This window comes from Hemicordylus capensis, chromosome 8 (genome assembly GCF_027244095.1).
Source record: "Hemicordylus capensis ecotype Gifberg chromosome 8, rHemCap1.1.pri, whole genome shotgun sequence".
In the NCBI taxonomy this organism is placed as follows: domain Eukaryota; kingdom Metazoa; phylum Chordata; class Lepidosauria; order Squamata; family Cordylidae; genus Hemicordylus; species Hemicordylus capensis.
Genome location: NC_069664.1, coordinates 29,853,187 through 29,866,252, shown reverse-complemented (window position 1 = coordinate 29,866,252; position 13,066 = coordinate 29,853,187). Strand labels below are relative to the sequence as shown.

General features: G+C 48.9%; 2 protein-coding genes across 3 annotated transcripts in view; one reads left to right on the top strand and one right to left on the bottom strand.

Annotated features, from left to right (window-relative positions):
- BCO2 (beta-carotene oxygenase 2) overlaps nucleotides 1–11,393 on the bottom strand; it is a 45,727-nt gene extending 34,334 nt beyond the window's left edge. Inside the window, exons 1-4 of one of the 2 annotated variants that reach the window (XM_053269250.1) lie at nucleotides 11,252–11,393; nucleotides 9,073–9,177; nucleotides 4,653–4,797; nucleotides 612–1,325 (exon numbers count right to left, since the gene is read on the bottom strand). In XM_053269250.1, coding sequence (XP_053125225.1) covers nucleotides 1,160–1,325; nucleotides 4,653–4,797; nucleotides 9,073–9,177; nucleotides 11,252–11,309 — 474 coding nt within the window. In that variant the 5' untranslated portion in view covers nucleotides 11,310–11,393 and the 3' untranslated portion in view covers nucleotides 612–1,159. Of the gene's footprint in view, nucleotides 1–611; nucleotides 1,326–4,652; nucleotides 4,798–9,072; nucleotides 9,178–11,251 lie in introns of those variants that run through there. The other variant, XM_053269248.1, reaches the window with a different exon arrangement.
- Nucleotides 11,394–11,428: 35 nt separating this feature from the next.
- TIMM8B (translocase of inner mitochondrial membrane 8 homolog B) lies at nucleotides 11,429–12,841 on the top strand. Its single transcript, XM_053269263.1, has 2 exons — nucleotides 11,429–11,560; nucleotides 12,436–12,841. Exons 1-2 carry the CDS (start codon nucleotides 11,468–11,470, stop codon nucleotides 12,601–12,603), a joined length of 261 nt encoding a protein of 86 aa, XP_053125238.1. The 5' UTR covers nucleotides 11,429–11,467; the 3' UTR covers nucleotides 12,604–12,841.
- The last annotated feature ends 225 nt before the right edge of the window (nucleotides 12,842–13,066 follow it).

The following is a 13,066-nucleotide window of genomic DNA, read 5'->3' as shown; positions in this document are numbered from 1 at the left end:
CTAGCTCAGTATTGTCTACTCAGACTGGCAGCAGTTTCTCCAAGGTTGCAGGCAGGAATCTCTCTCTCAGCCCTATCTTGGAGATGCTGCCAGGGAGGGAACGTGGAACCTTCTGCATGCAAGTGCTCTTCCCAGAGTGGCTCCATCCCATAAGCGGGGAAATATCTCACCGTGCTCACACTTCTAGTCTCCCATTCAAATGCAACCAACGCAGACCCTGCTTAGCAAAGGGGATAAGTCATGCTTGCTACCACAAGACCAGCAGTCTTCTCCTACAGAAAACACCCAATTAGATCCTGGAATATTGGAGGAAGTGTGAGGTGACTTACAGCTTTAAAAGCTGTATCTTAAAATGTTTTTCTCATTCCCTGTTATATTAAGTCGGCAGATCCATTAAGTCGGCAGATCCATCCCCCGAATGGTGCCTTTAGCTCTCATTTAAAATTAAAAACCCATTTAAAAGGAAACCTGCTGCCCAGCTAGCAATATTAAGGCTAGCTTACTTTGTGGTAGGGGGAGGAAGGACGCAGACACACACTGTGAGAGGGGCTCTTAAAAGAGATTTTCTTGTTCCTTTAAAGCTAAGCAATGAAAAGGCTCAACGCAACGGATTTCAGAATCAGAGGGTTCTGTAAATTCTTTATTGTACATAGATTAAACAAAAGTCTTCCCTTTTGCACAGCAACCTTTTAGGGCCGTCTGGGCACTGCATGAGATGCTGTGACACAATTCACTAATTACAACATTAGGACTAAAAACACAAAAGCCCAAGAGACAGGAAATCAAAACCAGCCATGCTGCACCTGTTGAAACCAAGCTGCCAACTGATGAGGAAAAAGGTCAGCCATATGCCATGGCTGCCGATGCAATCACTGCAGGTTTGCCCACCATTCGTGCTACGGCTGTGTGCGTGCCCTCTGCCCTGATCTTGGCCTATCTTAAGTCTAATTCTTCTTTTGGCAAGAGTCCCCACATTTTGTTGGATGACTACAGCTGCTGACCCAGCTATAGGGAGAGCTCTTTCCCCAAAGTGTCCGGCTGTCTGCAGCATGGGACTCCTGTGGCTATTTCTCCCTCATTCAATGACTTGGTAATAATACAATGAAGCAGAGGCAGCAGTGGACAATCGTTGTGTTTTGCCGGCAGGTTACACTCCACCTCAAAGGCTCCACAGCATGGCCACAGCCCGGCAGATGCCCACGTCATGGTAGTTGAAGTAGCAGAGGCCTGCAAAGGTTACAGCTGAAAGCAGGTAGAGGCTGGTGTTGGCCACTTTGATGGCTGTCTCTCCCTTGACATAGTCAGTTACAACTTGCCCAAGGCCCCTGCAAGGAAGGCAGAAAGAAAGAGGCTGAAAATACACATTCAAGGGGCTGACTCCCTGGTCACTTCCCAATGTGCTCTAGAGCAGTCTCCACAGTAACTCTGGCTTATTCCTAAGTCAGCAGAACCCGTGGTCACTCTTCACATTGCTTTCATGAAGGCAGATAACACCTTTTTCTGCAAACGCTTCCATTTTTACATAGAACCTTATTTTGCATTCTTGAACATTCCCATCCAGATCAGAGGCAAACTATCAGTTCAGCAGAGCATTCTCCCTGCCCCCGCCCCCAGCATCAGTCAGCAGACCAGTCTTCCCTCTAACAGGGATTCCCATGTGTTGTTGACTACAACTCCCAGAATCCCCAACTGCAATGGCTTTTGCTTGGGGATTCTGGGAGTTGTAGTCAATAACATCTGGGAATCCCTGTTAGAGGGAACACTGCAACAGACCAGCAGGAAATACATTACTCTGCTAGGCTGCCACCAGTTTATTTAACATGTTGATTCTGCCTTTATCCAGGAAATGCCTGTCTAGCAAAAACATGCTTTAGTAAACTGCAGATGTTGCAAGTTTAGAAGATGATGAAAAAGTATGACCAGGCATCAGCACAGAAAGAATAGGAAGTCGTAAAAGAGAAGCTTGATCAGCTTACTAGAAGTCAGATGGAATGACATCCATTAGGGTCACATGTATGGGGGTCAAAATATTGCTGAGATCAGATGCACGTAGGAAAAATAAAAAGGAAAACACCATGTGCTTGAGTGGTTTGATCTCTTGGACAAACCCTTCAAGAGGTCCAATGACGATTTTACTTCTTTCCACTCACCTACTCCAAGAAAACACACACAAATGTTCGGGGCAACTGACTACTGTGCATTCCTCTCTGCAAGTAGATATCCACAACATCAAGTTCTACAGTATAGAGCTATGCCATGCCTGATAACCATAACTGTTTTAATTCCACTCACGATGAGCAGTGAAAAACAAGTGTTGCTGGATCCAAGATATGAGCTAAAGCAGCGGACAAGCAAATCCCAAAATTCAGACTTAAAGAAATAACTACCATGAAACCTACAAGTGTTGCATCAAAGAAACAAGACAAAAGTCTAGTTAATTCTCTTTAGCTCTCTACTGAAGATTCTGCAATGTTATCATAAAGGACTTACAACCTTCAGTTAGGGATTGACTATGTCAGCACTGGTCTCGCCCTTCCGACCACCTCTTTGGGAGCAGCGTCATTCTCCAGGAGAGACTGTAAGGCCAATAAGCTCTTCTGAATGCTGCTTCTCCTTCCAAAGTTTCTCACTGTGTGAGTATGGCTCTCTTGGTGACTTGGTATCTCCCTCTCCTAACTTGCAATTGAGAAATATTCTTCTCAGACAGGGGTTTTCAAACTTAGGTCCCCAGATGGACTACAACACCCATCATCCCCCACTGCAATGGCAAGTTTGAGAACCCCGACTCTAAGAACTCATCTGCCTCCACTCCAGCTGGGACACCTGATACAGCCTCACTTGCTACTTTCCTAACAACCGTGTGCAGCAAGCCAACTAGGGAGGCTGCATAGGGATTTCTCAGGGTCAGCCAGCATGGATAGGAAGAGTCAACCCAACATCACATCCAGAAAGCTCTGGGCTCAAATCACACCTCGGCTACACATTTACTAGGCAGCACAAGGCAGGCTGCTCTTCAGTCCCACCTTTGCAACACAGGGAAGAGAATACTAGCACACCTTGCAGGGCAGTTGCAAGGACATCAAAAATGGCAGCTGTCACAAGAGAAGCATTTGCTTCTTAGACATGGGGCATGTTCCAAGGGAGACTTGAACATGGGACAAAGCCAGGGACGTGTCCTCCTCTTTTTGCAAGGCTGTGGCTCTGTGAGATGGCTTGCTCAGCCGTTTTGCACTGGGTGGGACTTTCCCAGGGTTGTGGTTTGTTCCTCTCCAAACCCAGCACTGGGTAGAAAGTTTGATGGTAGGTAATATTGTTCTTTTAAATGCGTCCTGGAAAAAACTGCAGGAAACATTGCAGATAACTTTTAACTGAAGGAATTGAGAGTTAGCACTTACAAAAAATATGGAGGTATTAACGTAGTCCTGAGGAGTTTCCACAAAACGCATTTGCTAAGCACTTCCCCCCAGTTTGCTTCACAGCTTCATAAAGAGCAAAGTAGGCATCTGAAACACTACTGCACCCTCTAGCGTCAAGCTAAAGTACCAACACTTTGTGCCAGGTTTTCCTTTAGTATATTATTTCATCAGAGGTAGAATCAAAAGCATCTTTATGGCTTATTTTATATGGGTTGTACTTTAGAGGGATTTCTAAACTAGGAGTCAAATACCCTATTAATACAGTGTCAGTTTCTAGACAGGAAATTCTAGCAATTGCAAAAAATGGGGGAGGGGGGCACAAAGTTTAAAGCGTCATAAGAACAGACAAAGATTATTTCTAGCTCTCCACTTTGCCTATAATAGTGCCAGTCAGATTATTCTGGGAAGCACACAAGCAGAGCCCAATGGAGATAACCCCCACCCCGTTTGCTCCCCAGACTCTGGTATTCAGAGGTTCACTACTACAAATATTTATTACACTGCCTGTGGAGATGGAGGCTCCACTGGAGCTAACACAGCCATGAAACTTCGACTAACTTCCTCCTTAGTATAGTGGTGAGTATCCCCACCTGTCACACGGGAGACCGGGGTTCAATTCCCTGACGAGGAGATGAAAATTAAGAGAACCAGCGTGGTGTAGTGGCTAGAGTGCTGGACTAGGACCCGGGAGATCCGAGTTCAAATCCCCATTCAGCCATGAGACTTGCTGGGTGACTCTGGGCCAGTCACTTCTCTCTCAGCCTAACCTACTTCACACTACACAAGGACAGTAACCTCTGGATGCCGACTCCAGGGTACAGGAGGAGGAGTTCTAGGGCGTTCAGCCACGTCTTGCTTGTACATTCAGCAGGCCACCGTTTCTCTCCAAGGGACTGAAAACCCTACCTACCTACACACCACCCTGGAGGTTACACTCCTGCTATTATTTATAGGTTGACTTGTTTAGAGATGAGCAGCTTGGCAAGTGAAGATCCCCCAAACCTTTCACCTTGAACTCGTTATGTTCAAACAGCCTCTGGATTTTCACTGGAGGCTCTGTTCAAACAGCCTCTGGAGGATGAAGCAACTCTAGGGGCTCTCTCAAGATAACATGAGTGAGCAAATCCCTAGATCCCCAAGCCTGTAAAGTCGATCTGTTCAGAGCCCAGCCAAAAAGACTGGGGGGATAGAATCTGGCCACCTTGCTTCCCGCTTTACTGGTGCCTCCTTACTTACCAGTGACCGTGGAGTGTGAGGGTTGCAGCCAGCGAGTAGTCCATGGCCGGTCCAGGATACAAATAGGCTGCGGGCAGAAGCCCCAGCAGGAGGACGCTGACTGCTCTCTCACTTGTCCAATGCAGAGATGCCGCCTTGGAACCAGCTAAAAGGCAGAAAGAGACACCTTAAATCCAGATAATGGGTTGTTCAACAGTTGGAAATTTACTTTTCTCTATTCAAAGTTTATGAATGCAGAAAGAACTGAAGGAGGCTAGAAGTCCAAAGAGGGCTGTTTCCCTTCCCCCCAAAAAGGGTTCCCTAGCCTTAAGCTTCCTCACTCTGAGAATGAATATGTTTGAGCCTCCCCAAGTACGAACCGAGGTTCATGCACAGGTTTGGCGGCGGCGGCACGTGGGGCAGCTGCAAGCGGCATCTTTAAAAAGGAGGAGAGCAGGTCCTTACCTGCGCTTCACCACCCCCTGCAGCTTCCTCCCAAAAACCCATGTCATGTGCAGATTCTTTGTCGGACTGCTGCTGCAGCAGGAAGCTGCACGGGGAGGTGGAAAGCAAGTAAGGACCACTGCATTTCCCCTCCCACCGGGCGGCGAGGTTCGTGCACATCCCTAAGTACTAGTTCTAAAAGTATGATGTTGGCGGAGTTCAAATATTGCCCCAGAAACGAAGCCAGGCAGACTGAGGGGGGGAAAGGACATTGTCCATCCACTTGGCCTCAGAAACACACAGCACCTCATAGAAAGAATAGGAAACTATTCCATTGGCCCCCAGCACCAATCAGATGAGGAGGCAACCATCTTTCACTACTTTTGAAAGGAAGGCATGGACAATTTCTGCCTCTTGGTCCAAGCTGTACAGAATTAATCTAACAGGGAAATCCAGGCATGCCTATGCAGAAGCAAGTCCCTCCGAGTTCAATGGGACTTCCTCCCAGATAAGCGCATATAGGATTGCAGTCTAAATGCAGGGGCATCTCAGACAGAGAAGAAAAGGTACCCCAATAGCACAAAACCCATCACCACCCCCCACCAGTACCAAATTAAGAGCCCAAATTATGTAGACCAAGGCAATTTCTGCAAATTTGCTCATCAGACAATTGCATGCATTATACTGAACCCCACAGTGGAGATTTGCATACCTTTTTTGTTTTGTTTTGTTTTTGGAGAAGGAGCAGACTGGTGGCAGAAGCAACCATACGGGCAAGTGAGGGACAGTTGAGGCTGTCTTGGTAGAGGAACATGCCTGGTGCTCAGAAGGGAGAGGCAGATGGCCTTGGCGGTTGAAGGGGGGTGGGGGAAGGGTACACAAGCTTCCCCCTACAAATATCGAAGCTTTTGCACACAGACAGAGCCTGTTTGTGCCCAAATACATCTCCCCAGCCAGGAGGACTAGAAACTTGCTTGCTTAAAACAAGATTAGTAAAATACGAGATTCTCGAACCCAAGTTACGGCCCAGATAACCAGAATCTGCTTAGAATTCTACACACATGGAATTGCAAGAGACCAACAACCTTAAGGATGCAACAGCAGTTGTGGACGGTTTATTTTTAATTTGTTCTTAATCGCCGCAAGCCACTGAGCAGTTACATGAACAAAAAGGCCATAAAGATATGTAATAAGCAAGAGGTACCCATGTCACAACTAGAATACGTGAAGCATCCGGACAAGAACAGAGCTATTATGCACAGGGGCCCCAGGCTGTTCCTGACTTCTAGGTGTGCAGCTCAGGGTTATGGACAGGAACCCATATTTTAGGGGAGGGGCAGCATCCAAACAATCAGGAGTTTTGGGTTGGTTATAAAGGCCGGTCAAAATGTTCAGACCCTTGATTATGGGGCAAGGCAAACATCAGCTATTCAAAGGTGAGGCTCCACATCACACACACCAGGCTATGGACCACAATGTGTGTGCCTTTCATTTCGGTATTTTAACTGACACACTTATCATGTAACGAACATGGTTTGTAATGCAGGGCAGACACAGCCTGCCTACTGGTGGGCGTTTTCCAATTCTGCAGGACCTCCGAATAATTTCTAGTGTGAAATTTAGAAGCAGCTGTAGTTCTGGAGATGATCATTGATCAAGTGAGACTGAGCTGGCACATGTTTCAGCAACAGCAGCATATTCTCCCAAAAGCAATGGCTCAAAGGCACGTTGTGTGCATATTTCTTCATACGGAGACCTAGAATCCGACATCTTCAAAATACAAGCTTAGATTCTCAGAAGAGGCACCTGCAAGTTACAAAGAAGCACCACTGGCTCATGGGTCATCCTTTCTCCACCCTTGCTGAAGTACTTTCAAGAGAAAGTACCTTTAAGAGAGGAGAGCTGGTCTTGTGGTAGCAAGCATGACTTGTTCCCTTAGCTAAGCAGGGTCTGCCCTGGTTGCATATGAATGGGAGACTTGATGTGTGAGCACAAGATATTCCCTTCAGGGGATGATGGGGCCGCTCTGGGAAGAGCAGAAGGTTCCAGGTTTCCTCCCTGGCAGCATCTCCAAGAGAGGGCTGAGAGAGGTTCCTGCCTGCAACCTTGGAGAAGCCGCTGCCTGTCTGTGAAGACAATGCTGAGCTAGATCGACCTATGGTCTGACTCAGTATATGGCAGCTTCCTATGTTCCTATGTAAGAGACCCAGTTCTCTGCATATGACATGAAGCTTCAATCCACAGATGCCAAAAATGCTTGTTTTCATGCAATGTACTGAGGGCAGGGTAATCCTCAGCATCAAAGACTACCTGGGCCAACGTACAGAGAGCTCTTGATTCAAACAGCCGAAGCCTAATTACCAAACACTACACAGTATGGAACCCCCACAAAAACAACAAGACAAACAAGTAAATCTCTTCCGAGCTCTGCAAAAATGTTCTCATGGGAATAACAGTCATGACAAGGCTCTTGTGCAGCTCTCTATTGATTTCAAGGCACCTGGAAACCAAAAATCCAACTCCATGTCCTACCCTAAAGCAGAGATTTCCAACCTTAGGTCTCCAGATGCTGCTGGACAATAATTCCCATCACTCCTGCCACAATGGCCAAGTGCCACTATGGCAGGAGATGGTGGGAGTTGGAAGTCCAACAGCTCTGGGGACCCAAGGCTGGGAACCCGTGCCTTAAGGTACAGCACAGTCTACCAAATACACAAAGAAGCTACATGGCAAACAGAACATCCCAGTGCTATTTCTTTCTCAGTCGAAGGTATCTGGTCCTCCTTTGATAGCAGCCCCCCAGTTACAATCAGGCAAGGCTTGAACTCATAACCTTCAATAATACAATTCCATGCCTTGCATATCGCACTACTTGAATTCAGAATAAAAGAACGCACATTAAGCAAAGTATATCTACATTTCACACACATCACTTGTATTTGTGATATACACACATTTTGGTTGTAGGTGCATTTTAGAATTTGGCATTCATTGGTGGTAACTAGGGTGGCAGGAGGTAGGACGGAAGGGAGATTGATTTTCTAGGGATGTAAGATGACACCAGCATAGTACAGTCAAGAGTAGAGAAGCAACGTGAGAACTGAAATTCTGCCAAGCTTTATCTCTCCTCCCCAAGTTTCTGGCTCTTCAGACACTTCCTACAGCAGGGACTCTCAAACTTGTATCCCCAGATGTTGTTGGACTAAAACTCCTGTCTTCCCCAGATGATGGGAGTTGTAATCCAATAACATCTGGGGACTAGGGACGTGCATGAATCATGTTCCGAGATGCGATCTAGAACACATCCCCTGGCCCTTTAAAACAGAGGAGAGCAGGTGCATACCTGCTCCTCTGCCCCTTGCCGCCACTTCTTGAATCGACGGCACTCCTCCCAGCTATCTTCATGCCTCTGTGCATGCCGATCACGCAAATGGCCACCGCGCATGCGTAGTGTCCATGTGTGAGCTGGCATTGCGCAAGGGCAGCTGGGGGAGAGCACCACCGGCACGTGAAGATAGTTGGGAGGAGCACCACCCATTCAGGAAGTGGCGGTGGGCAGTGGAGAAGCTGGTATGCACCTGCTCTCCTTCATTTTAAAGGGACAGGGGATGTGTTCTGAATTACGTCTCGAAATGTGATTCGTGCACATCCCTACTGAGGACCCAAGTTTGCAAGCCTCTAACCTACCAATTATCAAGCCACGAGGACCACAACCCCAGCTGTGTGATTTGGGGGGTGGAGATTATTATTTGTCTAAAACCTATTCTGATAATGTTATCACCTGCCCATGTCTCCAGGAACAGTCTAAACATAATAAATATATTAACATAAGCACAACCATGATTTCATTGCCACTTCAAACACTAGAGAAAGCATGTTGTTCTCATCTTGGCAAGCAAACACCCGAGGCATGACAGGAGCAATCACTGCAACTCTCGCAGCAAAATCACACCATTTTGGCACAGACAGGTGAAACAAAAACATGAGGAAGACCTACCTGAGCTCCTGGGGGATGTGTGGATTCTGCAGGCCAGGGGACGGTGTTCCTCAGTGACAGTGCAGGCAATGGCTGGTCTGGCTAAGAAAGCCTTATTCAGGAGAACTGGGGGCAGAAGAGAGGCATTTCAAGAAGAGTGGCACTTTGATCTCTGGACTCTAATCAGCCGGGCTAATGATCAAAAACAGCAATCATGTTTCACAAAGGGAAGGACAAACATGAGACTCTTGGACAGAAGGGGAAGTTTTATTTATTTATTTATTTATTTATTATTTCTTACATTTATAAACTGCCCCATCCAAAGGCTCTGGGCAGTGTATTAACTTTGATACAGGAAGAAAGAAAGTACCCCTTGTCTGGGCATGGAATAAGAGTTTCTAGAACAAACTCTACTATATACACCAGAAATTCAAAGTTCTTCGAAGCTCTTCAGGAAGCTCTTCTAAGGACTTCTTCAAGTGGCACAGAAAAAGAGGCCGGGGTGGGGGTGGGGGGGCTTCCATGTCCAAGTGGTGAATATGCACTGTGTTATGCAACCCATAGGTTTATGGGATTGGGGTGCCAGATTGAATGGATCTCATCCCAGTGAAGGGATAGGGCTGAGCAACCTCAAGATCCCACACTTCTACAGGGATTTTAGAAGTGTTTCAAAGGTATTCATTCCTACATTGGTTCAGATTGCACAACCAGAGAGAGTGTATGAGAGAAAATGGTTAAATCTAAGCCTGCCTATCTTTAACACTCTTACTTCTTTGCAACAGGAGATTTACTTCCGCTCCACTTGCAAGCATGGCATGTTTCAAACAGATCACCTCTTATGGGGCAATGCATGATCTGACAGCCTGCCGTATGCGATTCTAAAGTCACAATCAGCAACAAGAAGTTTGCTGAACGGCAACATTACCCAGTCAGTGATTTACAATTTACACTCTTTGTGCCTTGAGGCAGTCGTGTTTTTAAGATGATGTAATTAGAACGGCTTTGTTTGCCAAGGATTAGGTGCTTCTATAATTGAGTATTACGGGCACCTTCTCACTTCCCTGAGAAGGGTCAATAAGCCTAACCCTAATCTGTGCGATATTCTCAGTTGTTCACACATGCACCACATGAATATGTGCTACTAATACAAGAAAGCAAAGAAAGATTTCAGCCTCTGTCCAAAGCAGAGTCCAAGCCAGACACCACTCCAGAACATGCTTTCAGTAAACAGCAACATGCGGTCTGCCCAGAGCAACTCCCACATAGAAGACAGCCATATAGTGGGGCGGGGAGGGGGGGATGAAACCGCAACACCAAGAGGAGTTCAAATTTGGCCAATTCTCATCAGGAGCCTTTCCTAGGTGGGGGAAGAGGATGCAGGCTGGCTCGCCTAGAGGATCCCAAGCCTGGTAGAGAGGCGAGTCACCTTCAGAAGGACAAAGCTGTTGCCCCAACGCAGCACAGCCAGCGCAGGGTGCAAAGGTGACAAACTGACTTTTAAATAACCACAGCAAGAGGAGGCACCCAGGAGACTTGGAAAGGACAAGCATCTCTACCTCGAAGTCAATACAATGGGGAGCTGGGTTGGGGCAGCCGGAGGAGGAGGAGGTGGAAAAGGCCTAAGAAAAGCACCCCCGGCCAAGAACCAGCCTGTCCTCCCCTGCAGCTACTCGGGACTTTGCTCCTCAAGAGGGACAGGAGGAGGCGGAGGAGAGAGACGCGGTGGGGGGAAGAGACCGACAAGGGCGGCTTTGAGTGCGTGAGAAGAAGAGACAGAGGAGACCACTGAGGAAGCTGGATCAACTTGGACAGCAGCCAGGGCCGGGGGGGGGAGAGACCCCCTCTAGCTCCCCACCAGGCTCTGGGGAGGGGCTTGAGGGAACCTCCCCCCCCCCTCCTCCGCCCCAAGGACTGAAGGGCCTGTTTCTGCATTCCTCGCCCAGGTCTGGAGGACCCCCTTTGGCCTGCTCTCTTCGCCCCCCTCCTGGACACTCCCCCCCCCCTCAGCTTGGCAAGCGGGGGGAGCGAATGGCAAGCCTCCCCCCCCCCGCCGGCCTGAAGCGGGGCGGGGCTGCTGCGCAGGGCAGGGCTCAGGGCGCCCCCCCCCCGGCCCGCTCCGCTCCGCTCCCCTGGGATGGGCCTCCTGCCTGCCTCCCTCCCACCCAGCCAGCCCCCGGCTCCGCGCCCCCCGCTCGCTCACCGCCTGCTCGGGGCCTGCCCCCCAGGCCCGTCCGCCACAGCAGCACCAGCGCCGCCATCTTGCCCCCTCCCTCTCTCTCTCTCTGCTCGGAGGGAGGGAGGGAGGGAGGGGAGACAGCTCAAGGGCGCGGGGCGCGACCCGGAACCGGAAGCCCGCCCGGCCCCTCGTCTCGGGCGGCAGCAGTCGCGAGGAGGAGGAGGAGGAGGAGGCCGCCGCATGGAGGAGCCGGGCCTCCGGGAGGGCGCCGAGGCGGCCGAGCTGCAGCGCCTGGTGGCGGCCGAGGAGCAGCGCGCCCGCTTCACCGCCCAGGTACCGGCCCCGAAGGGAGAGGGAGAGGCGGATCTCGGGGTGTCCGTGGCGGCGCCTCTGCGGAGCGCAGGGAGGAGAGCCGCTCTGGTGGGAGCAAGCAGGGCTGGCCCCCTTAGCTAAGCAGGGTCTGCTCTGGCTTGCATTTGAATGGGAGACTAGAAGTGTGAGCACTAGAAGATCTTCCCCTTATAGGGGATGGAGCTGCTCTGGGAAGAGCAGGAGGTTCCCAAGTTCCCTCCCTGGCAGCCTCTCCAGATAGGGCTGAGAGAGATTCCTGCCTGCAACCTCAGAGAAGCCACTGCCAGTCTGTGAAGACAAGACTGAGCTAGATGGACCAATGGTCCGACTCAGTATATGGCTATGATCCCGTCAGGAGGTGCCTATGATCCCGTCAGGAGCCCCTTCCCCAGGGAGAGGCTGGCCGCCAGCCTTCTGCCCCACTCTCCATGAGCCAACAACAGCAACAACCAATATTTATAGACCGCTTTTCAACAAAAGTTTCCAAAGTGGTTTACAGAGAGATTTTTTATTTCTTAAAAAACTGGATCCCTGTCCCTATGCAGGGGGGAGAGGATTCCTGTCTCCTCCCACCCCCAAGAGGGGCTTCCCCCCACCCAGGATTGAAGGAAGCGACAGCCATCTCCCAGGCATTCTGGCTGGATCTTGTGAAGAAGGGGTGGTGGCGTTTCCTCTCCTCCTGGCCTATAGTTCAGTCTATAAAAGTGAATAGGGAAGCTCTTTAATCATTATTGGAGGACTTTAGTTCAATTACACAAACTGAACTGCTTAGTTTCATGGTCCCAGTTCTGCAGCAACCCTTACAGCATTCAGATTTTTAAAAATGATCTGCCTCTGTTTACTGCTTGTCCACCTAGGTCCACAACTTCATGGAAGTCTGCTGGGAGAAGTGTGTTGACAAACCAGGCTCCAAGCTGGACTCCAGGACTGAAGCCTGCCTGGCCAACTGTGTCAACCGCTTCATAGACACAACATTGTCCATCACCAACCGCTTTGCACAAATAGTGCAGAAGGGAGGACACTGACCACTTCAGTTCTCACCATGTGGAGTTCCACATTGGTCAACAGACTTAATAGTACGCTGCCTACTTGGTTGGAAGTTCTACTCCAGTGCAGAAATGGATGACCAGCCCTTCATTATGAGACTGTAACTGTTAGTTACTGAGTGGCATTGAACTGGAACATGTGGAACAACCTTTTGTGTACATGCACCATAATAAAGTGGGAAACTTGTTCAAACAAGTTAACCTCATATAGCAGAAACAGACTGCTTTGCATCCCTCTTGTTGCAGAATAATGGGGGAAAGATTACTCAGGTAGTAAATAGCTTGATTTAGAGTTCAATTCTGAAGTGCAAGCATTTTCAGGAAATGGCTGAAAACAATCTTGTTTTACTGGAGCATTTGGAAATTTGCTGCTGAAGTAGAAGCCTTTTGGTCCCTATTTATTGGCCAACAGGAATCTGAAGGGTCTGTGCAGTCCTCCTTC